Source organism: Triticum aestivum, chromosome 1A, assembly GCF_018294505.1.
Source record: "Triticum aestivum cultivar Chinese Spring chromosome 1A, IWGSC CS RefSeq v2.1, whole genome shotgun sequence".
Classification (NCBI taxonomy): domain Eukaryota; kingdom Viridiplantae; phylum Streptophyta; class Magnoliopsida; order Poales; family Poaceae; genus Triticum; species Triticum aestivum.
In genome coordinates this window covers 518522289-518545856 of record NC_057794.1, presented here as the reverse complement: position 1 = coordinate 518545856, position 23568 = coordinate 518522289, and the positions used below count along the sequence as shown (strand labels likewise).

Sequence of the window (23568 nt, the reverse complement as noted above, 5' to 3'; positions counted from 1 at the left end):
AGTTTCTTTCCTTCACTTCAGCCCCTACATAGAAGTATAATGACTACAACTACTGATAAATCTAATAGTTACAGTAAATAGATATTCTTGGTTTACTGCATCTATAAGGAAGTTAACGAAAAAGGTGAACAATCATCTGAAAAAAAACGCGTAGATATGCAATGCAAGAACAAAATGTATGTGTTGCATCTGCATCTAACTTTTTGCTCTCATGCTGAAGGTTATCCGATTTTTAGCTTTTTGCGTGTATACAATCTACGAAAATAGACAGTGGAACCTTAATTCCTGTAGACACTTGAAGCAACCAAGCACCTAACAAAAAACTGAATATGTAACTCCACAAGTCCCTTGTTGGTCCTGTCCATATTAGATCGTTCATTGCACATCATGTGGGCTCATGGCTTGCTGCTCTTTCCAATATGAAGAAACATAAAATCATCTCGCTTCAGTTACCTCATTTGAACATTCAAACAACCACGATACTGATAATATTGCCATGCATACTGGTAGTAGAAATGATGGGTGAATTCTTTGACGTACTATCAGTGCATCATCCAATTTGTGCTCTTTTAGTGTAGAAAAAGCTCGCCTATATATTTTAAAAATGACTTGATGTAATACAGTCAAACAAGAAAGGGAAAGACATTAAAGTGATCCTTGGTGAATTGAGTAGCACCATTGATGTAGAGCTCGTACAGAGGCTCGTCGTGACACGGTCATAGCTAAGGAATGAGGTGACTGTGTGCATGGTCCATCCAATGCTCCTCTACGCTCCATGTTCATCTAGCTAATTCATATGCTCATGTATAAGCTTACTGTCAGTGGAGCAAACAAAGATGTATGCGCATGAGCTGAAGAACAAATACCTCAGCTGCTGCGGGGAGCCCCTTCTTCAATTGCGTTCTCAACGTCCTTGTCTGTTGAACATGAGTAAATGGCACCGGCGGTTCGAGAATTTGCGTTGCGGGTGCACTTAAGTCGCAGTACTTGCAAACCGGAAAAACCCGTCATAAAACTTGCATTACGGGTGTAGATAGGTCGCACAGGTCATCTGAACCGGCCAGCTGCCCGGTTTTCTCCTTCTAACGGTCAAGCGTGATAAATTTGTTCACGACTTTAAAAATATATGTGATTCGTGACTTTAAAAAAATGTTCGTGAACGATAAATTTGAAAACTATTTGTTCACGACTTTAAAAAAATGTTCACGAACGTTTCAAAAAATATATTCGTGATCCGCGACTTTAAAAAAATGTTCGCGAACGATAAATTAAAAAATTTTGTGATTAGTGACTTTAAAAAAATGTCCAGGAACGAAAAATTTGAAAATGTTTTTGAATGATAAATTTAAAAATGTTCGTGAATGATTAATATGAAAAGTATTTATTCACGGCATTAAAAAAGGTCGAGAACAATAAATTTAAAAAATATTTTCGATTCGTGAACATTTTTTTAAAGTTGTGAACATTAAAAAAATTGTGATTCACGACTTTAAAAAAAGTTGGCGAACGATAAATTAAAAAATATTTATGATTCGTGACTTTAAAAAAATGTCCATGATTGTTTTTGAAAATGCTTGCAAACGATAAATTTGAAAATGTGGTGAATGATTAATTTGAAAACTATTTTTCCACGACTTTAAAAAAAATTGAGAACGATAAATTTGAAAAATATTTGTGATTCGAGAACATTTTTTTAAGTTGTGAACATTTAAAAAAATAATTGTGATTCGCGACTTTAAAAAAAGTTCGCGAACGTTAAATTAAAAAATATTTATTAAAAACATTTGTGATTCGTGACTTTAATAAATGTCCACGAATGAATATTTTGAAAATGTTTGCGAACAATAAATTTGAAAATGTTCATGAACGATTAATTTGAAAAATATTTGTTCACGACTTTAAAAAATGTTCGCAAATGATAAATTTGAAAAATATTTGTGATTTGCGAACATTTGTTTTAAGTGGTGAACATTTAAAAAAATATTTGTGATTCACGACTTTAAAAAATGTTCTCGGACGATAAATTAAAAATATTTATTAAAAATATTTGTGATTCGTGACTTTAAAAAAAGTCCATAAACGAAAAATTTGAAATGTGACCTATCTGCACCCGCACCGCAAGTTCTATGATGGGTTTTTCTCAAAAATAGGACAGTTGGCCGGTTCAGATGGCATATGTGACCTATCTACACCCGCAATGCAAGTTCTATGACGGCTTTTTTTAATTTATAAGTATCGTGACTTAAGTGCACGCGCACACTACCGGACTCGCGGGCTATGCCTACGGCCACGGGCCGTCGGCATAGATCTATGCCTACGGCTGCCGTCGGCATAGCCCCGTCGGCGTAGATGTCGTCAGCGTAGTCTTGTCAGACCGTCGGCATAGTATAGCCGTCGGCATAGGGACCTATGCCGACGGCCTGACGTCAGCCGTCGGCATAGTATAGCCGTCGGCAGTGTTTTTCGTCTGACGGCAACGGACGGCGCCGTCAAAAGCGCTGACGAATCACGCAATGCCACGTCGCAGGGCTATGCCTACAACAAAGCCGTCGGCATAGATATCTCTGCCACGTGGCAGCTCCTGGGTTCTCCTGGCAGCAGGGCTATGCCTACATTTTTCTAAAATCTACATTATTTAAAATGTACCATACATTTTCTTTAATGGTTTGAAACATTATTTTTAATGACATGATCTTTTTTATATTGTACAACAATTTTCTAAAATATCACGTATATTTTTTTCTATGGTCTCGCGGAAGGTGATACATAGGAGAGCAACTGACTCAGGGGTACCGTTACTGAGTGCCTGATCCGGTAACTATGCGAGTGCCTGATCCGTCTACTACCGTGTCATCGCCGTCCGTGAGGGGGGACACGCCCCGGAGACGCGTGCCGCCTCTTCGGACATGCCACCACACCACCCTGCATGTATGAGGGCCCGGTGCGACGCTCCGGTGGCATTGCTACCCCCCTAGGGCCCCCGTCCCGCCTAACCCTGTAGCGTTTGACCACGGGATCTAGCCCTTTGACTTTGCACGGACGGGATTTGACCAGTGGACCTCTCCACCCGGTTGTGTTAGGTCAGCCCATAGGAACACTTTGGAGCAACATCCGGGCCAGACCCACAGCAAGATCCCCTCCGTGTAGACCCGACGCGTCCGTTTCCCCCCTCCAGGTGCCGGCAGTGGCACCGTCCGTGAGGGGGGCCAAACCCCGGAGACGCGTGCCGCCTCTTCGGACATGCCACCACACCATCCCGCATGTATGAGGGCCCGGTGCGACGCTCTGGTAGCATTGCTACCCCCAGGGCCCCCGTCCCGCCTAGCCCTGTAGCGTATGACCACGGGATCTAGCCCTTTGACTTTGCACGGACGGGCTTTGACCAGCGGACCTCCCCACCCGGTTGTGTTAGGTCAGCCCATAGGAACACTTTGGAGCAACATCCGGGCCAGACCCACAACAAGATCCCCTCCGTGTAGACCCGACGCGTCCGTTTCCTCCCTCCAGGTGCCAGCCGCGGCGCCGTCCGTGAGGCGGGCACACCCCGGACACGCATGCCGGGCGTTTGCAACCACCACAACACTTCCAAACTTGTGAGAGGCCACCTACACAAGATTTGGTGGCATGCTAGCCCCCGGAGGCCGCCGGCAACAGCCGTAGACGCACGAAGGGCAATCCGCGTAGAGGGAAATTTTCGGATACTTCTCCATCACCAAAAATTATGAAAAAAATAATTCCTATAGCACATGTGCCCACGTCGTGCAAAAAAACTCATGATTTTATCGCGCTCCGAGTATTTAATAATATTCACGCCGCATCGTTACCGCAGAATGGCTACTACCGTGTCATCACCGTCCGTTAGGGGGGCCACGCCCCGGAGATGTGTGTCGCCTCTTCGGACATGCCACCACACCACCCCGCATGTATGAGGGCCCGGTGCGACGCTCCGGTGGCATTGCTACCCCCAGGGCCCCCGTCCCGCCTAACCCTGTAGCGTTTGACCACGGGATCTAGCCCTTTGACTTTGCACGGACGGGATTTGACCAGTGGACCTCTCCACCCGGTTGTGTTAGGTCAACCCATAGGAACACTTTGGAGCAACATCCGGGCCAGACCCACAGCAAGATCCCCTCCGTGTAGACCCGATGCGTCCGTTTCCCCCCTCCAGGTGCCGGCGGTGGCGCCGTCCATGAGGGGGGCCAAACCCCGAAGACGCGTGCCGCCTCTTCGGACATTCCACCACACCACCCCGCATGTATGAGGGCCCGGTGCGACGCTCCGGTGGCATTGCTACCCCAGGGCCCCCGTCCCACCTAGCCCTCTAGCGTTTGACCACGGGATCTAGCCCTTTGACATTGCACGGACGGGCTTTGACCAGCGGACCTCCCCACCCGGTTGTGTTAGGTCAGCCCATAGGAACACTTTGGAGCAACATCCGGGCCAGACCCACAACAATATCCCCTCCGTGTAGACCCGACGCGTCCGTTTCCTCCCTCCAAGTGCCAGCGGCGGCGCCGTCCGTGAGGGGGGCACACCCCGGACACGCGTGCCGGGCGTTTGCAACCACCACAACACTTCCAAACTTGTGAGAGGCCGCCTACGCAAGATTTGGCGGCATGCTAGCCCCCGAATGCCGCCGACCACAGCCGTAGACGCGCGAAGGGCAATCCGCGTAGAGGGAAATTTTCGGATACTTCTCCATCACCAAAAAATATGAAAAAAATATTATCGTTCCTATAGCACATGTGCCCACGTCGTGCAAAAAAACTCATGATTTTATCGCGCTCTGAGTATTTAATAATATTCACGCCGCATCGTTACCGCAGAATGGCTACTACCGTGTCATCGCCGTCCGTTAGGGGGGCCACGCCTCGGAGATGCGTGCCGCCTCTTCGGACATGCCACCCCACCACCCCGCATGTATGAGGGCCCGGTGCGACGCTCCGGTGGCATTGCTACCCCCAGGGCCCCCGTCCTGCCTAACCCTGTAGCGTTTGACCATGGGATCTAGCCCTTTGACTTTGCACGGACGGGATTTGACCAGTGGAACTCTCCACCCAGTTGTGTTAGGTCAACCCATAGGAACACTTTGGAGCAACATCCAGGCCAGACCCACAGCAAGATCCCCTCCGTGTAGACCCGACGCGTCCGTTTCCCCCCTCCAGGTGCCGGCAGTGGCGCCGTCCGTGAGGGGGGCCAAACCCCGGAGACGCGTGCCGCCTCTTCGGACATGCCACCACACCACCCCACATGTATGAGGGTCCGGTGCGACGCTCCGGTGGCATTGCTACCCCCAGGGCCCCCGTCCCGCCTAGCCCTCTAGCGTTTGACCACGGGATCTAGCCCTTTGACATTGCACGGACGGGCTTTGACCAGCGGACCTCCCCACCCGGTTGTGTTAGGTCAGCCCATAGGAACACTTTGGAGCAACATCCGGGCCAGACCCACAACAATATCCCCTCCATGTAGACCCGACGCGTCCGTTTCCTCCCTCCAGGTGCCAGCGGCGGCGCCGTCCGTGAGGGGGGCACACCCCGAACACGCGTGCCGGGCGTTTGCAACCACCACAACACTTCCAAACTTGTGAGAGGCCGCCTACGCAAGATTTGGCGGCATGCTAGCCCCCGAAGGCCGCCAGCCACAGCCGTAGACGCGCGAAGGGCAATCCGCGTAGAGGGAAATTTTCGGATACTTCTCCATCACCAAAAATTATGAAAAAAAATATTATCGTTCCTATAGCACATGTGCCCACGTCGTGCAAAAAAACTCATGATTTTATCGCGCTCTGAGTATTTAATAATATTCACGCCGCATCGTTACCGCAGAATGGCTACTACCGTGTCATCGCCGTCCGTTAGGGGGGCCACGCCCCGGAGATGCGTGCCGCCTCTTCGGACATGCCACCACACCACCCCGCATGTATGAGGGCCCGGTGCGACGCTCCGGTGGCATTGCTACCCCCAGGGCCCCCGTCCCGCCTAACCCTGTAGCGTTTGACCACGGGATCTAACCCTTTGACTTTGCACGGACGGGATTTGACCAGTGGACCTCTCCACCCGGTTGTGTTAGGTCAACCCATAGGAACACTTTGGAGCAACATCCGGGCCAGACCTACAGCAAGATCCCCTCCGTGTAGACCCGACGCGTCCGTTTCCCCCCTCCAAGTGCCGGCGGTGGCGCCGTCCATGAGGGGGGCCAAACCCCGGAGACGCGTGCCGCCTCTTCGGACATGCCACCACACCACCCCACATGTATGAGGGCCCGGTGCGATGCTCCGGTGGCATTGCTACCCCCCCCCCCCAGGGCCCCTGTCCTGCCTAACCCTAGAGCGGTTGACCACGAGATCTTGCCCTTTGACTTTCCACGGACAGGCTTTGAACAGTGGACCTCTCCACCTGGTTGTGTTAGGTCAGCTCAGAGGGACACCTGGGAGCAACATCCGGGCCAAACCGACAGCTACATCCCCTCCGTGTAGACCCGATGCGTCCGTTTTCCCCCTCCAGGTGCTGGCGGCGGCGCCGTCCGTTAGGGGGGCCACGCCCCTGAGATGCGTGTCACCTCTTTGAACATGCCACAACACCACCTCGCATGTATGAGGGTCTGGTACGATGCTCCGGTGGCATTGCTACCCCCCCAGGGCCCCCGTCCCGCCTAACCGTGGAGCGGTTGACCACGAGATCTAGCCTTTTGACTTCCCACGGACGGGCTTTGACCAGTGGACCTCTGCACCCGGTTGTGTCAGGTCGCCCGTAGGGACACCCGGGAGCAACATCCGGGCCAAACCCACAGCTACATCCACCGTGTAGACCCGACGCGTCCGTTTCCCCCCTCCAGGTGCCGGCGCCGTCCATGAGGGGGGCACACCACGGACGTGAGGGGGGTCACACTCTGGAGACGGGTGTCGGGCGTTTGCAACCGCCACAAAACTTTTGTCGGCATAGCTGTTTTTGATTTTAATAAAATATAATGATCTATATTCAAAAGAACATGACCGCACATTATTAACGTGCTCGAAAAAATACAAACTATATATATATATATATTCATAATATATGAAAAAATACAAACCATATATATATATATATATATATATATATATATATATTCATATGTATGTTTATATTTAACATGTTACATGTTAGTTTATATAATAATACATAAAAAAGCTTAAAAAATACATATGAAAAAAAAGTCTACCTATGCCGACGGCTATGCCGTCGGCATAGAGACGGCCAGGATTTAGGCGGCGGGCGGCGTGCCGCGGATCGCTGACGTGGCTGGTATGCCGACGGCAGCCGTCGGCTTAACTCGTGGACGGTGCGCCGCGGATTGGTGACGTGGCATGACGATATATGCCGACGGCCGCCCGTCCAGGCCGTCGGCATAGATTTGACGACGTTAGCCGCTGGTCACGGGCGGGGTCGCCGGGCCCACGGGTATGCCGACGGCCTGGGTATGCCGACGGTTGCTGTCGCCATGTTCGCAGCTGGGCCGATGACATATGTATGCCGACGGGTGCCGTCGGCTTAGCTCATGGTAGCCCGACGGCCAAGATACGCCGACGGCCAAGACGTGGCTGTCGGCATAGCGCAAAGTAGGCCGACGGCAGCCGTCGGCATTGATTTGGCCGTCGGGGTAGGGCCAGTTTCCGGTAGTGGCAGCGCAAGTTCTCGGACCGCCAGTGCCATTTACTCGTTGAACAGCATGGCTTCAAAATCTCGAACAGGATCTACATCTCCAATTTTCTCGACCTTCTATGTTAAGGAAACAGAACTTTTATTGCCCTAGCCTTCTCTGCGTCGCCTCAAGGTGTGGTGCCGGGGTAAGCTCCTCGCCCCAACGGCTGCGTGCTCCTCGCCTAATCGAGGGGTGCGAATGCGATGGTGCGGTGGTGGCGGCGGTGTCGTCCTCATGGGCACATATGGGAGGGTTCATGGGATAGACGGCGAGAGGATATGGGAGATCGAGCGGCGCAACCTAAGCGAGCCGGGGGTGTTCGGGGATCGTTCTATCCGGAGCAGGGAGCTGGGGGCAGGGGTAGGGCGTGAGGCTTGCCGGGCATGTCGTGCTCCGTGGAGGAGGGTTCGTGCCTGGAAGTGGAACCTGATCGGTGCCAACGATGGAGAAAAGCGCTAATTGTGGAGGAGATAACGATGACAAATTAAATCCCCTAATCAAGGCTGGTTTTCAGGAAACCCGGGTGAATCGGGTGAAAGGGAGGCAACAAAAAATCGAACGAAGTCACGAAGGAAACGGAGTCCGTTTCCCGTTTCTTTTAGGTATAGTATAAATAAATAAATATAATATAGAGAGTATAGAGATAGTAGAGACAGAGAAGAGATTCTTTTCGGAAACCGGCGACGGCTCGTGCACGGTTGGAATCGGACTGAGCTGTGTTCATAAATAGGGCGCAGGCAACCGTTTTTTGCATCATCAGACGTTCCGTTTCACCACGAACCCCAACCCAACCCTTCCTTCGGCGACAGAGAGCTAGGGCACGGGCGGCCGGCCACGATGGTGCTCGCGGAGCTGGGCGGTAGCATCTCCCGCGCGCTGGCGCGGATGAGCAGCGCGACGGTGGTCGACGAGAACGTGCTCCGGGAGTGCCTCAACGAGATCGCGCGCGCGCTAATGCAGGCCGACGTCCGCTTCAAGATGGTCTGCGACCTGCAGGCCAACATCAAGAAGTCCGTCAACCTCGAGGCCCTCGCCGCCGGCACCAACAAGCGCCGCGTCATAGAGACCGCCGTCGGGAAGGAGCTCTGCAAGATGCTGGATCCCGGGAAGCCCGCCTTCGTCCCCAAGAAGGGCAAGCCCAACGTCGTCATGTTCGTCGGACTGCAAGGTCGGTCAGAATTTCTGATTGACCAACCTCGCTTCTTTCTGAATTAATTTCTGATTGGCCGACCTCGCTTCTTTCTGAATTTCAATCTCCTTATGTAATTGCTGGTTTGGATTACAAATTTACAACATAATAACACTGATGACCGACGATCACTGATTACATATGTTTTGCAGGCTCTGGGAAAACCACCACATGTACCAAATACGCGCATTATCATCAGCGCAAGGGATTCAAGCCGTCACTGGTTTGCGCCGATACGTTCCGGGCCGGTGCTTTCGATCAGTTGAAGCAGAACGCAACCAAGGCCAAGATACCTTTCTACGGAAGGTACACTACATTGGCAGATTTATTACTCATGGATCAAAACCTAGCTTGTCTCTCCAGAATATTCACCTAATAGAATTGTTGTTTTTTGCAGCTACATGGAATCAGACCCTGTCAAGATTGCTGTGGAGGGCCTGGAAAAGTTCAGGCAAGAGAAATCTGATCTCATCATCATCGACACGAGTGGGCGCCATATGCAGGAGGCTGCGCTCTTCGAGGAGATGCGCCAAGTTGCGGAAGCAACGGTATTTACACTGTCTCATATAGTCCTGCACAGCATTATTATTCCTCTAGTTTTGAGATTTTTCACTGACATGCTTTGTATGGCTCTTCTACAGAAACCAGACCTGGTGATATTTGTGATGGATGGCAGCATTGGTCAGGCTGCATTCGATCAGGCACAGGCATTCAAACAGAGTGCTTCCGTTGGAGCTGTGATTATCACGAAAATGGATGGTCATGCGAAAGGAGGCGGTGCACTGAGCGCGTAAGTATTTATCTTTGTTTTCTCGCTCCTCCTTGTGCTATTCGTGTTACTACCTACTCCCTCTGTAATATAAGAGCTTTTAGATTACTATAAAGTACTATAGTTAACATATTAGTCTCTCTAGAGTTGTATTCCATTTGTAAATTTACACATCATCCATTATTTTAGTTCGACATGAAAATGCCACTCGGTTTAGGTTTAATTCTTTTGTTAAGGAAACACTGCCTCACATATATGTTTAGTGTCCGTGAAGAAGCAGTTAAAACTGTTGTTGCTACGCTGTATTCTCAAATCCTGATTTAGTTTTGTCATTGTGTGTTTTACAAATAGGTGAATACACCTTTGGATAGAGTAAGCGGGTTAAGAATCCAAGGAACTTTTTCTTGACATCCTTGCTTCTTTTTTCCAGGGTTGCAGCTACGAAAAGCCCGGTGATATTTATTGGAACTGGAGAACACATTGATGAATTTGATGTTTTCAATGTGGAACCATTTGTCGGCCGTCTGCTAGGTTAGCAACTACATTCAGTATTGTTTATAACTTGTGATTCTTCTTTCCAGTTTAGCTAACGATGGTTTTCGCAGGTAGAGGAGACTTGCCTGGCTTACTCGACAAGATGGAAAGTATTGTGCCTGCTGATCAACAATCTGAGCTTGTGGCAAAGCTGGCTGAAGGAGCCTTCACTCTCAGACTTATGTATGAGCAATTCCAGAATCTCCTGAAAATGGGGCCAATGGGCCAGGTATTTACCATGTTAACATCTGATTTAACTTTCATACGGTTCTTCTTCTGTGATAGCATTGCTTAAGCGTGCATTTTCTGATTTATCTTGCAGATCTTCTCCATGCTGCCCGGGTTTAGCTCGGAGCTGATGCCAAAGGGACAGGAGAAACAAAGCAAAGAAAAGATCAAGCGGTACATGACGATCATGGACTCCATGACAGCCGCAGGTGAGTTGGTCTAAGAGTTTAAATCTCTTTTGTGTGTAGCAAAAATACTGCAAGAGCGATCATCTGAAACTTATCCCATCGCTGATCGATCAACTTTGCAGAGCTCGACAGCAAGAACCCGAAGCTGATGACCGAGTCGCGGATCCTCCGGGTCGCTCGAGGGTCGGGCAGGCAAGTGAAGGACGTGACGGACATGCTGGAAGAGTACAAGCGACTGGCCAAGATGTGGAGCAAGCTGAATGTGTCGAAATTGATACCGCCGAACGGAAAGATGAGTGATCAGGCCATCCAGAAGATGCTCAAAGCCATGCCGCCGCAAGTGGTGCAGCAGATGGGGGGCAAAAGTGCCTTCGAGGCTCTGGTGAAGCAAATGGGCGGCAAGGACATGAGCAAAATGCTTGCTGGCATGAAGGGTGGTGCTTAGTCTTGCAAATGTAGGTGGTGCCCTTTGCTACGTTGTAGTAGAATTTCTCTCCTGACAAGATATTTCCCAACTCCCCATTGTACTTAAATTTCTCTGGAACTGACATGTAGACAATCAAATTCACTGAGTGTGGCTTTTATGACTTTGTTATCTGGATTACATGCGCTTCTGCAGAGTATGAAACACCAAAGTTAAATTTTCAAGTCCAAACTCTGAGGCTTCCTGCTGCATTTTTAGAGATTTCGATAAGAAATAAGTCTGCTGAGCCAAATTGTTAGTGTGTACTAGTAGCTAGGTCAAGATTTGACAACTTTTCTTTTTGACAGCTGTCAAGATGTTACACCTTTACTATGCGGAGTTGATATGTTTTAGTACCAATCAAATGGAATATACACCATTATTTGATCCTTACCGTTTTGCACTGCTAGCCTATCGTAATGGAATCGGTATATGGTGCATTAATTATTACTCTCTCGTTTTAGAGACTTGTTTACATTACAGAGAGAGTACATATTATGTACAAGACAAGTAAGGCGTCAATGGTTACTAATATATTATACTCACATATCTTTAATATCTTCCCCAATCTTTTTGACGTGCATTTCCTGCATAGAACTTGTATTATTGTGCACGTGTGAATGATGTGGGAGAAAGATCAATGAAATAATACTCATTAAAAGAACACATGAATAGCCCGTTATTGTACAATATATCATGTGCGCTAGAAAATGAGAATTGGGCGTCCACCGGTTAGCTAGCTAGAGCATGCTAAGTGCCCGGAGCCCGCCAACCCGTGTTTGAGGCTCAACCTCCGTCAGGCCGGCTGGTGCTCACCTTTCTCCTTACAATCAGGGCCATTGAGGGGCTAGACATGGTCGGTCAAGTTCTCTTGTATGCGCTATAGATAAATAACACGCTACTTGCTACCAATGTATTGTGTTGAGAGAAATAACATGTTAATTGCTAACAATGTATTCTTCTTTTGCGGGGTAACAATGTGTGTGCTAATCTTTCATCTTCTATATAAGGATTACAACAGAACTCGCTCTTTAGACATTCAACTCACACCGCCTTAGAAGTTCAGCATTTGAAGATGTTGAATAGGTCGGCCCCAAGCTGCATTCAAAATGATGCTAGTCGTGACATCACATTTAGACTACCCACAATGGGGAGTAATTTGGACTAGTAACATGCATATGTTACTAGTCTATATTATTACCACTATAGTAGAGAGTAATATATGTGTGGTGTCATACAATACTTCATTTATTAGGTTATAGATTCATCTTGTCTTGAAATATGTGTTGTTACCCATAGTAGGCGTAACTAGCTATATTACTCAATTCATTTATCTTCTTATTAAATCATTGACACATAAGCAAATTTGCTGAGTTGGACATGATGTTTGTCCTAGAGGCGTCAAACGAGAAGGTGCATGATACATCTCCATCGTATCTACTTTTCCAAACACTTTTGCCCTTATTTTGGACTCTAACTTGCATGATTTGAATGGAACTAACCCAGACTGACGATGTTTTCAGCAGAATTGCCATGGTGTTATTTTTGTGCAGAAATAAAAGTTTTCGGAATGACCTGAAAATCAACGACGAATATTTTTGGAATATATAAAAAATACTGGCAAAAGAATCAAAGCCAGGGGCCCACACCATGTCCATGAGGGTGAGGGCACGCCTACCCCCTGGGCGCGCCCCCTGCCTCGTGGGCCCCCTGGTGCTCCACCGACCTCAACTCCAACTCTATATATTCACATTCGGCAAGAAAAAAAATCAGGGAGAAGGATTCATCGCGTTTTACGATACGGAGCCGCCGCCAAGCCCTAATCTCTCTCGGGAGGGCTGATCTGGAGTCCGTTCGGGGCTCCAGAGAGGGGAATTCGCCGTCATCGTCATCATCAACCTTCCTCCATTACCAATTTCATGATGCTCACTGTCGTGCGTGAGTAATTTCATCATAGGCTTGCTGGACGGTGATGGATTGGATGAGATTTATCATGTAATCGAGTTAGTTTTGTTAGGGTTTGATCCTTAGTATCTATTATGTTCTGAGATTGATGTTGCTATGACTTTGCTATGCTTAATGCTTGTCACTAGGGCCCGAGTGCCATGATTTCATATCTGAACCTATTATGTTTCGATGAATATATGTGAGTTCTTGATCCTATTTTGTAAGTCAATAGTCACCTATTATGTGTGACGATCCGTTAACCCCGAAGTGACAATAATTGGGATACTTACCGGTGATGACCGTAGTTTGAGGAGTTCATGTATTCACTGAGTGTTAATGCTTTGGTCTGGTACTCTATTAAAAGGAGGCCTTAATATCCCTTAGTTTCCAATAGGACCCCGCTGCCACGGGAGGGTAGGACAAAAGATGTCATGCAAGTTCTTTTCCATAAGCACGTATGACTATATTCGGAATACATGCCTACATTACATTGATGAACTGGAGCTAGTTCCGTGTCACCCTATGTTATAACTGTTGCATGAGGAATCACATCCGACATAATTATCCATCACTGATCCATTGCCTACGAGCTTTTCACATATTGATCTTTGCTTAGTTACCTTTCTGTTGCCACTGTTACGCTTGCTATAAAACTGCTACTGTTACCTTTGCCACCGTTATCGTTACTTCCGTACTACTTTGCTACTAAATACTTTGCTGCAGATATTAAGTGTTCCAGGTGCGGTTGAATTGACAACTCAACTGTTAATACTTGAGAATATTCTTTGGCTCCCCTTGTGTCGAATCAATAATTTTGGGTTGAATACTCTACCCTCTAAAACTGTTGTGATCCCCTATACTCGTGGGTTATCAAGACTATTTTCTGGCGCCGTTGTCAGGGAGCATAGCTCTATTCTTTGACTCACTTGGGATTTATATCTGTTGATCACTATGAAGAACTTGAAAGATGAAAGAACCAATATTTTTCCCTCAACTACGAGGGGAGGTAAGGAACTGCCATCTAGCTCTGCACTTGATTCACCTTCTGTTTTGAGTAAACTTGCGACACCTACACCTGCTATTTATTCTGATATGTCACATGTTATTAATGATGCCACTTCTGCTTTGCATGATACTTATGATGAATCTACTTCTATGCTTGATAATACTGTGCCATTAGGTGAATTTCTTGATGAACAACTTGTTAGGGCTAGAGAGAATGAAATTATTGAAACTGATAATATTGATGAAAGTGATGATGAAGATTCTCCCCCTAGATATGAATTGCCTGTTGCGCCTGAGGGTTATGTTATGGATGAAGAAACTGCTAGAGACTTCTTAGCTTGCAATGATAGATATGATCTTAAGAAACTGTTAGCTAGGCTGAAAGAAAAATATTTGAATGCTAGAATGAAATATGACCCCGCTTTTGCTACTTCACCTATCGGTATTTATGATAAGGATTATGATTTCTCTATCGATCCTGAGTTAATTACTTTGGTTGAATCTGATCCTTTTTATGGCTGTGAATCTGAAACTATTGTGGCACATCTTACTAAATTAAATGATATAGCCACCCTATTCACTAATGATGAGAAAACTCGCTATTACTTTATTCTTAAGTTGTTTCCATTCTCATTAAAGGGTGATGCTAAAACATGGTTTAATTCTCTTGATCCTGGTTGTGTGTGTAGTCCCCAGGATATGATTTATTACTTCTATACTAAATATTTCCCCATTCATAAGAAACAAGCTGCTCTAAGGGAAATATATAATTTTGTGCAAATTGAAGAAGAGAGTCTCCCACAAGCTTGGGGGAGGCTTCTACGATTACTTAATGCTTTGCCTGATCATCCTCTCAAGAAAAATGAAATACTTGATATCTTTTATAATGGACTAACTGATGCTTCCAAAGACCATCTGGATAGTTGTGCTGGTTGTGTTTTTAGGAAAAGAACTGTTGATCAAGCTGAATTGCTATTGAATAATATGTTGAGTAATGAAAATGATTGGACACTTCCTGAACCAACTCCTAAACCAACTCCGAAGAAAAGGGGTATTCTATTTCTCAGTCTTGAAGATATGCAAGAGGCAAAGAAATCTATGAAAGAAAAAGGTATTGAAGCTGAAGATGTTAAGAATTTATCACCTATTGAAGAAATACATGGTCTTGATAACCCGACAGAGGTAGTAAAGGTAAATTCTCTCTATAGATTTGATGAAGGTGATATTCCTCGTTATAAGTCTGCTAGCCAATGCTTAGATGAGTCTGATAATTTTATTGTTAAACAAGAAAACTTCAATGCTCATGTTGGTAGACAATTGAAACGTGCTACCTCTTGAGCACTGCGTTGGTTTTCCCTTGAAGAGGAAAGGGTGATGCAGCAAAGTAGCGTAAGTATTTCCCTTAGTTTTTGAGAACCAAGGTATCAATCCAGTAGGAGACTACACGCAAGTCCCTCGTACCTGCACAAACAAATAAGAACCTTGCAACCAACGCGATAAAGGGGTTGTCAATCCCTTCACGGTCACTTACGAGAGTGAGATCTGATAGAGATAATAATAAGATAAATATTTTGGGTATTTTTATGCTATAGATTGGAATATAAAGATTGCAAAATAAACGGCGCCAGAAATAGCTAGTTGACGGGAGATTAATATAATGGAGAATAGACCCGGGGGCCATAGGTTTCACTAGTGGCTTCTCTCAAGATAGCATAAGTATTACGATGGGTGAACAAATTACTGTCAAGCAATTGATAGAAAAGTGCATAATTATGAGAATATCTAGGCATTATTATGTATATAGGCATCATGTCCGCGACAAGTAGACCGAAACAATTCTGCATCTACTACTATTAGTCCACACATCGACCGTTATCCAGCATGCATCTAGAGTATTAAGTTCATAAGAACAGAGTAACGCATTAGGCAAGATGACATGATGTAGAGGGATAAACTCAAGAAATATGATATAAACCTCGTCTTTTTATCCTCGATGGCAACAATACAATACGTGCCTTACTGCCCCTGCTGTCACTGAAAAAGGACACCGCAAGATTGAACCCAAAGCTAAGCACTTCTCCCATTGCAAGAAAGATCAATCTAGTAGGGCAAACCAAACTGATAATTCGAAGAGACTTGCATAGATAACCAATCATACATAAAAGAATTCAGAGAAGAATCAAATATTGTTCATAGATAAACTTGATCATAAACCCACAATTCATCGGATCTCGACAAACACACCGAAAAAGAGTTACATCAAATAGATCTCCAAGAAGATCGAGGAGAACATTGTATTGAGATCCAAAGAGAGAGAGAAGAAGCCATCTAGCTAGTAACTATGGATCCGAAGGTCTGTGGTAAACTACTCACACATCATCGGAGAGGCTATGGTGTTGATATAGAAGCCCTTCGTGATCAATTCCCCCTCCGGTGGAGCTCCGGAAAAGGCCCCAAGATGGGATCTCTTGGGTACAGAAGGTTGCGGCGGTGGAAATAGGGTTTTGTGGTGCTCCTGGATGTTTTCGGGGTATATGGACATATATAGGAGGAAGAAGTAGGTCGGTGGAGCCACGAGGGGCCCACGAGGGGGGCAGGCGCGCTTCCCTGCCTCGTGGCCTCCTTGTTGATTTCTTGACGTCCACTCCAAGTCCTCTGGATCACGTTTGTTCCAAAAATAACTCTCCCGAAAGTTTCATTCCGTTTGGATTCCATTTGATATTCCTTTTCTGCGAAACACTGAAATAGGAAAGAAAAACAGCAATTTGCACTGGGCCTTGGGTTAGTAGGTTAGTCCCAAAAATAATATAAAAATGTATAAATAAGCCCAATAACATCCAAAACAGATAATATAATAGCATGGAACAATCAAAAATTATAGATGCGTTGGAGACGTATCAAAACGCAATGCTTATATGATTGAACACTTGAGTGATTATATGTCTAGAGTTAAAGGTGAACTTAAACTTATTAGTAAACATGCTTCTATGGTTACCACTCAAGTAGAACAAGTACTTAAAGCTCAGAATGATTTGCTCAATGAATAAATAATAAAAAAATGATAATGCTATTAGAGTTGTGACTAGAGGGGGTAAAATGACTCAGGAACCTTTGTATCCTAAACGCCACCGTAAGAGAATTGAGCAAGATTCTCACAGAACTAATATTGATGCACCTAGTTCTTCTAAGAAGAAGAAAAATAAAAATGATAGGACTTTGCATGCTTCTAGTGAACCTATTGTAGACACACCTGAGAATCCCAATGATATTTCTATTTCTGATGCTGAAACACAATCTGGTAATGAACATGAACCTAGTGATAATATTAATGATGATGTTCATGTTGATGCTCAACCTAGTAATAACAATGATGTAGAGATTGAACCTGTTGTTGATCTTGATAACCCACAATCAAAGAATCAACGTTATGATAAGAGAGGCTTTGTTGCTAGGAAGCACGGTAAAGAAAGAGAACCATGGGTTCAGAAACCCATGCATTTTCCTCCTAAGTCATCCAAGAAAAAGGATGATGAGGATTTTGAGCGCTTTCCTGAAATGATTAGACCTATCTTTTTGCGTATGCATTTGACTGATATGCTTAAAATGAACCCTTATGCTAAGTACATGAAAGATATTGTTACAAATAAAAGAAAGATATCGGAAGCTAAAATTTCCACCATGCTTGCTAATTATACTTTTAAAGGTGGAATACCAAAGAAACTAGGAGATCCCGAAGTACCAACTATACCATGCTCCATTAAAACAAACTATGTTAAAACTGCTTTATGTGATCTCGAAGCCGGTGTTAGTGTTATGCATCTCTCCTTATATCGTATACTTGATTTGAATAAGTTGACACCTATTGAAATACCTTTGCAAATGGCTGATAAATCAACTACTATACTTGTCGGTATTTGTGAGGATGTGCCTATTGTGGTTGCAAATGTTACTATTTTAACGGACTATGTTATTCTTGATATTCCCGAGGACGATAGTATGTCCATTATTCTTGAAAGACCCTTTTTGAATACTACAGGGGCTGTTATTGATTGCAACAAAGGCAATGTCACTTTTCATGTTAATGGTAATGAGCATACGGTACACTTTCCGAGGAAACAACCTCAAGTCCACAGTATCAATTCTATTGGAAAAATTCCAACAATTACTATTGGAGATTTTGAATTTCCTCTTCCAACTGTCAAGAAGAAATATGATATTCTTATTGTTGGGGACGTGCATATCCCTGTTCTAGTGTTATTCGAAATTTCTCCGGTTTCATGCGATTCGGAATGAGTTTGTTAACAAGATTTGATCAACCTTGTTAGTGGATTCCTTTTGATGAGCATGAGATGGATGAAGTTAGAAAGCACAACTCTTTGTACCCTCCTTTTACTTTCTGTTATTTAGATTAAATAAAGCAAAAAATAGTATTTTCTGTCTATTTTCTGAATTATCCTTGCAATAAAAAATACCCCGAAAATAAAAGTTCTCCAAATGTCCCGAAAATGAAATATGATTTTTATAGAATATCTGGCACTAAGAACACACCAGAGGGGGCAACCACCTGGCCACGAGGGTGCAGGGCGCGCCCCTGCCTCGTGGGCCCCTCGTGGCCCCCCTCCACTTATTCCAGCACCCACACACTTCTTCTTCCTCCAGAAAAAATCATCCACCAGCTCAAACCCGAGTTCTAGCTCATCTTGCTGCCATTTTCGATCTCCTTGCTCAAAGCTCCATTCACAAAACTGCTTTGGGGGATTGTTCTTCGGTATGTGACTCCTCCAATGGTCCAATAAGTTTTTTTCTAGTGCTTTATTGATTGCAATTTTTTGCTGCTTAGGTGGCCCTGTTCTTGAGCTTGCATGTCAAATTTATTTGGTCCCAAGTAGTTTTAATGCATGATATAGTCTCTAGGCACTTATAGGAGTAGTTGCTATCAATCTTGTTGAGTTTGATTCACTTTTATTTTGAGTGACTAAAAATTTCAGAAATTTTTCAGCGGAAGAAATATGTTTAGAAAAATGTACCAAGGTGGTTCCTCAAGGAAGCAAGGACCCAGGCCCGCGATACGTGAGCCGGACAATGAACTACCAAGAGAAGCTCAAGTGCGGCCTTGTGAATGGCCGTCAGAAGATTTTATGGTCCAAGCAGGAATTAAGGAGGAATTTGACGCGTATGTGCGTAATGCTGAACTTGAGGGCTTCGTGTCAGATAAGTGCCCCCAATATTATCACCTAATTGATTCCTTTGTGAGAAGGTTTAAATTTACATCATCACGCAATTCTCACACTGTCCTATTTGATCTGTATGATAAATCTTATACCATGGATGATAACCCACAAGTATAGGGTATCGCAACAGTTTTCGAGGGTAGAGTATTCAACCCAAATTTATTGATTCGACACAAGGGGAGCCAAAGAATTTTCTCAAGTATTAGCAGCTGAGTTGTCAATTCAACAACACCTGGATAACTTAATATCTGCAGCAATGTCAGGACCCCGACTCGATGTCACATCGATCTAGCTGGTAACACCTCATATCACTTTGCGGCCTCACGCACGGTATCCCCACGGGTGTCGTCTTACCTTTTCCCGGGACCGTTTGCGCCTTTTGGCTCACGTATATGATAGTGTCGCTAGCATCCATATGATAAAGAGCCCGGGCTGACATGACTAGTCGTAAACCCAAAGTGGCACAGACTTACAGGGACAGGCATCCATGACCCAGCTTCGAACGTGTCGGTCATCAGCAAGTGGGTCCGGGCTGTAGCACTGGGCTAGCAGGACTCCGGTAAACCGGGCTGTAGCGGGCTAACAGGACTCCGGTACTCAAAGCGTGACATTTCCCCGAAGGGACAGACACAGGAACGAAGAAGGACACATGCCGGCCAGCCTAAGTGTTCCAGAGCAGTAGCAAGCTACCATGGCTCAGCGGTAACACTAGGAGACATTTCCCGGTAAGAGAGGCTACCAAAGATAAACAACTAGATAGTCAGATCCCACACATACCAAGCATTTCAATCATACACACAATATGCTCGATATGTGCAAATACAACGAAGCATCACAACATGACTCTATGACACAAGTACTTTATTTAAGGCTCAGTGAGCCATACATAACATACACAAAGGTACGGGTCTCACGACCCCACATACAAGTCATACAGTCATACAAACCAGCAGCGGAAGTAACTTGTCTGAGTACAGACAACTAGTAAAATAAAAGAGGCTTGGAAAGCCTAGCTATACTACGTGGTCCTTCACAAGCTCAGGGTCACCACCTGGGTCTTTAGCCTACTCGTTGATGTCAACGTCTACATAGAACCCATCAGAAGGGGTTGCAGCGTCTTCTGTAAAAATGTAGATTATAGCAACATGAGTACAAAGGTACTCAGCAAGACTTACATCAGATCCTACATACATGCATAGTATCAAGAAGGGTTGGTGGAGTTATTGCAGCAAGCCAGCTTTGACTCTTGGCTAGGCTAACCTACGATACTCCAACTTGAAATGGTTTTGCGCACACGAGTCCACTACTCACCACTTCAATACACTACCGAGGATCCACCTCCGTCTTCCTACGGAAGAGCCATCCTCGGCACTCACACTTATCTTGAGGTTTTTAACAGTTTCCATTTACTTGTCTATGAACTGTATAGGCAACCAAGTAGTCCTTTACCGCGGACGCGGCTATTCGAATAGATCATGTTAACCCTGCAGGGGGTACTTCTTCATACACGCTCTCACCACTTACCGTCGTTTACACGACATGTACTCGGCAACCTTCAAGCGGAAGCCCAACGTGGGTGTCGGCCACGACCTACCTAATCACCTAAGCCTCCAGTCCAGGTTTATCGCCTATTCAGGTTCCATCCGCAGGGAGTCCGGCCGAGGTTTCCCATACGGCCCCGAACGATGTGAACAGGGTTCCCGAGATACCTAACGGGTATTCGGTACACCCGGCCACGTACCTACCGCATCACAGCCCACCCCTACGGTCAGCGCTGTCCACGGCCTCCAGTAGGCTACAAACACCAGAAACTACTTGCAACTCCTGGACGGAGAACTAGGGTGAATAAGAAGCCGAGAGGGTCCATTGGTTTCGGGCCCAATGCATGGTAGTAGCTGATTCTTAAATCACACATACAGATCTCAGTGCTTAAGGTCGGCTTCAATGAAACAACCCACCATGTACTCCTACATGGCCTTTCATCGATACCTTTACCAAATCGTGTTCACCACACCACTCTCATTACCGACATAATCATTTCACTCCAGCCCATCACCCAGATGAACCAGACCTGACACGACTCTAAGCATAGCAGGCATAGCAAGGTAGGAACAACACATACATATGGCTCAAGCAACTCCTACACATGCTAGTGGGTTTCATCTAGTTACTGTGGCAATGACAGGTCATGCAGAGGAAATGGGTTCAACTACCGTAGCACACAGCAGTTTGAATCGCGTTGTCTTAATGCAGTAAAAGAGAGCAGGAGCGAGAACATGGGATTGTATCGATATGATCAAATGGTTGGTTGCTTGCCTGATGGTTCGATGCACGGATACGGTTCTTCGTTAGGGTAATCACGGTACTCCTCGGGGACAGAACCTGTCGCAAGGGCATCGATACACAAGCATCACCAAACAATGTGCAACAATATGATGCATGCATGAAACATGGCAATATGAGTGTATTGGGCTAATGCAACTAAAGCCAGAAGGGTTTGAACAAATTTGAATCAAAGATTCAAATTTCAAATTCAAATATGGCCTTTTAAAGTGCTTTTCCTTGTTCTGCTTAAAACATCAATTTAACTTGTTTGATCATGCATGAAAATAGTACAGATGGATAGATTGGATTTTTCTGATCATTTTTCATATATAATTTGTCCAATTTGGAGTTACAGAATAAAAGTTATGAATTTTTGAAGTTTAAATAATATTCTGGAATTTCCTGATTTAATTTAAATCCAGAAAATCAATTACTGCGTCAGCCTGACGTCAGTGTGACGTCAGCAGGTCAACGGAACTGGTCCAGGTCAAACCTGACAGTGGGTCCCGCATGTCAGGGTGATTATTTTAATTAAAACTTAATTAAAACTAATCCTGTTTAAATAACAGGGCTGGGCCCCACCTGTCATTGACTCAGGGGAGTCAACCAGGGCCCACCCGTGGTCAAAGTTAATGTCGGCTGCCGGCGTTTAGTCGCCGGCGAGCCCGACGCGGCGGCGGAAGTGGTTTTGGTCATTTCGGCCACCAAACGGACCGCGGAGACCACCGGAGTGGAGCTGAGGCCAACCCGCAGCTCTTGGCGGAGCCCGTTGGGGTCGGGGTGGCCGGAGTCGACGGCGGCGAGCTCGGCTGCGGCCGCCGGGGTTCGGTCGTGCACGGGAACGGTGCTGGAGCTCGAAGTCGAGCAAAGCGAGGCGCTAGGGATGCTCTACGGGGTCTTGCGAACTCGTTGGACTCGCCGGGGTGACCAAATGGTCACCGGAGCTGCGTCGACGGCGAGCTCGGCGACGGCGGAGGTTCGGCCGTGGTGGGGAGGTGGCTACGGTGAGGGAACGAGGGGAAGGAGAGGGGGAAACGGTGGCGTAGCTCACCGCGGTTGCAGTGGGCGTCGAAGCGGGCTCGGGGACGCGCTGGAGACGGCGAATTCGACGGCGACGGTGGTCGGAGCCCGAAGAGGGGAACGGCGACGTGGCGGCGATGCAGGGCTTCCGGGGAGCTGTGGAGCGGTGGGGAGGAAGAGGGAGTCGAGGCGGAGCTCCTGAGCTAGTCGGGGGAGCGAGGGGTGGCCGGAGATGGCTGCTATGGCGAACGGCGGCGACGGTGGTGTTCGGCCGTGTGAGAGAGAGAGCGAGGGAGAGGAGGGGAGAGCCGGGGGAGAGTGAGAGAGAGCAGGGGGGATCGGGACGGCCTGCGGGAGTCGTCCACGCGGCCAGGAGCGCGTCGGCAAGCAGGAGGTGGCCGCGCGGCCGTGCGCGCGCGAGCACGCAGCAGCTTCGGGGCGAGGGGAGGAAGACGACGGAGAGCTGCAGTGGTGGGCTGGGCCGCTGCTGGCTGGGCCGGCCAGCTGGCTGGGCCGCACAGTGGAGGAGCCCAGGTAAGTTTTCTCCCTTTTTATTTCTGTTTCTGTTTTATTTAATATATCTGCAACTTTGTTGAATTAAATAAAATACCTAGGCAAGTTCAAAAATCACCAAACTATTCCTGGCCCATAGTTGGATTATTTCCAACATGAAACATTTTAGTTTGGAGATATTTGAGCATTTAAATATTTTATATTATTTTAAATGCCCAAATTCAAATATTTATGATTTAATTCAAAAACCCTAGGATGGCCTAGGAAAATGTGCACCATTTTTGGCAGAGGTTCTGAACCAAGACAAAAATGATGGGCATTTTAGAAGGGCATTTCAGGTTCATTGAAAAATTATTTTAGTAACCCTAGTTGGTTTCAGAGGGGACTGGGGGTTCTGTCATCCCCATTTCAAGTTTCTGATGAAAGAGTAAACATGATGCAACACTCTAATGCATGACTAGCTAGGTTGTGACAACTCA

General features: G+C 46.3%; 1 protein-coding gene across 1 annotated transcript; it reads left to right on the top strand.

Annotated features, from left to right (window-relative positions):
- Positions 1-8446: 8446 nt before the first annotated feature.
- Positions 8447-11309, top strand: LOC123170338 (signal recognition particle 54 kDa protein 3). The gene is made up of 8 exons (XM_044588217.1): positions 8447-8845; positions 9019-9172; positions 9264-9414; positions 9508-9656; positions 10066-10166; positions 10241-10398; positions 10492-10606; positions 10708-11309. Exons 1-8 carry the CDS (start codon positions 8515-8517, stop codon positions 11028-11030), a joined length of 1482 nt encoding a protein of 493 aa, XP_044444152.1. The 5' UTR covers positions 8447-8514; the 3' UTR covers positions 11031-11309.
- Positions 11310-23568: the final 12259 nt, after the last annotated feature.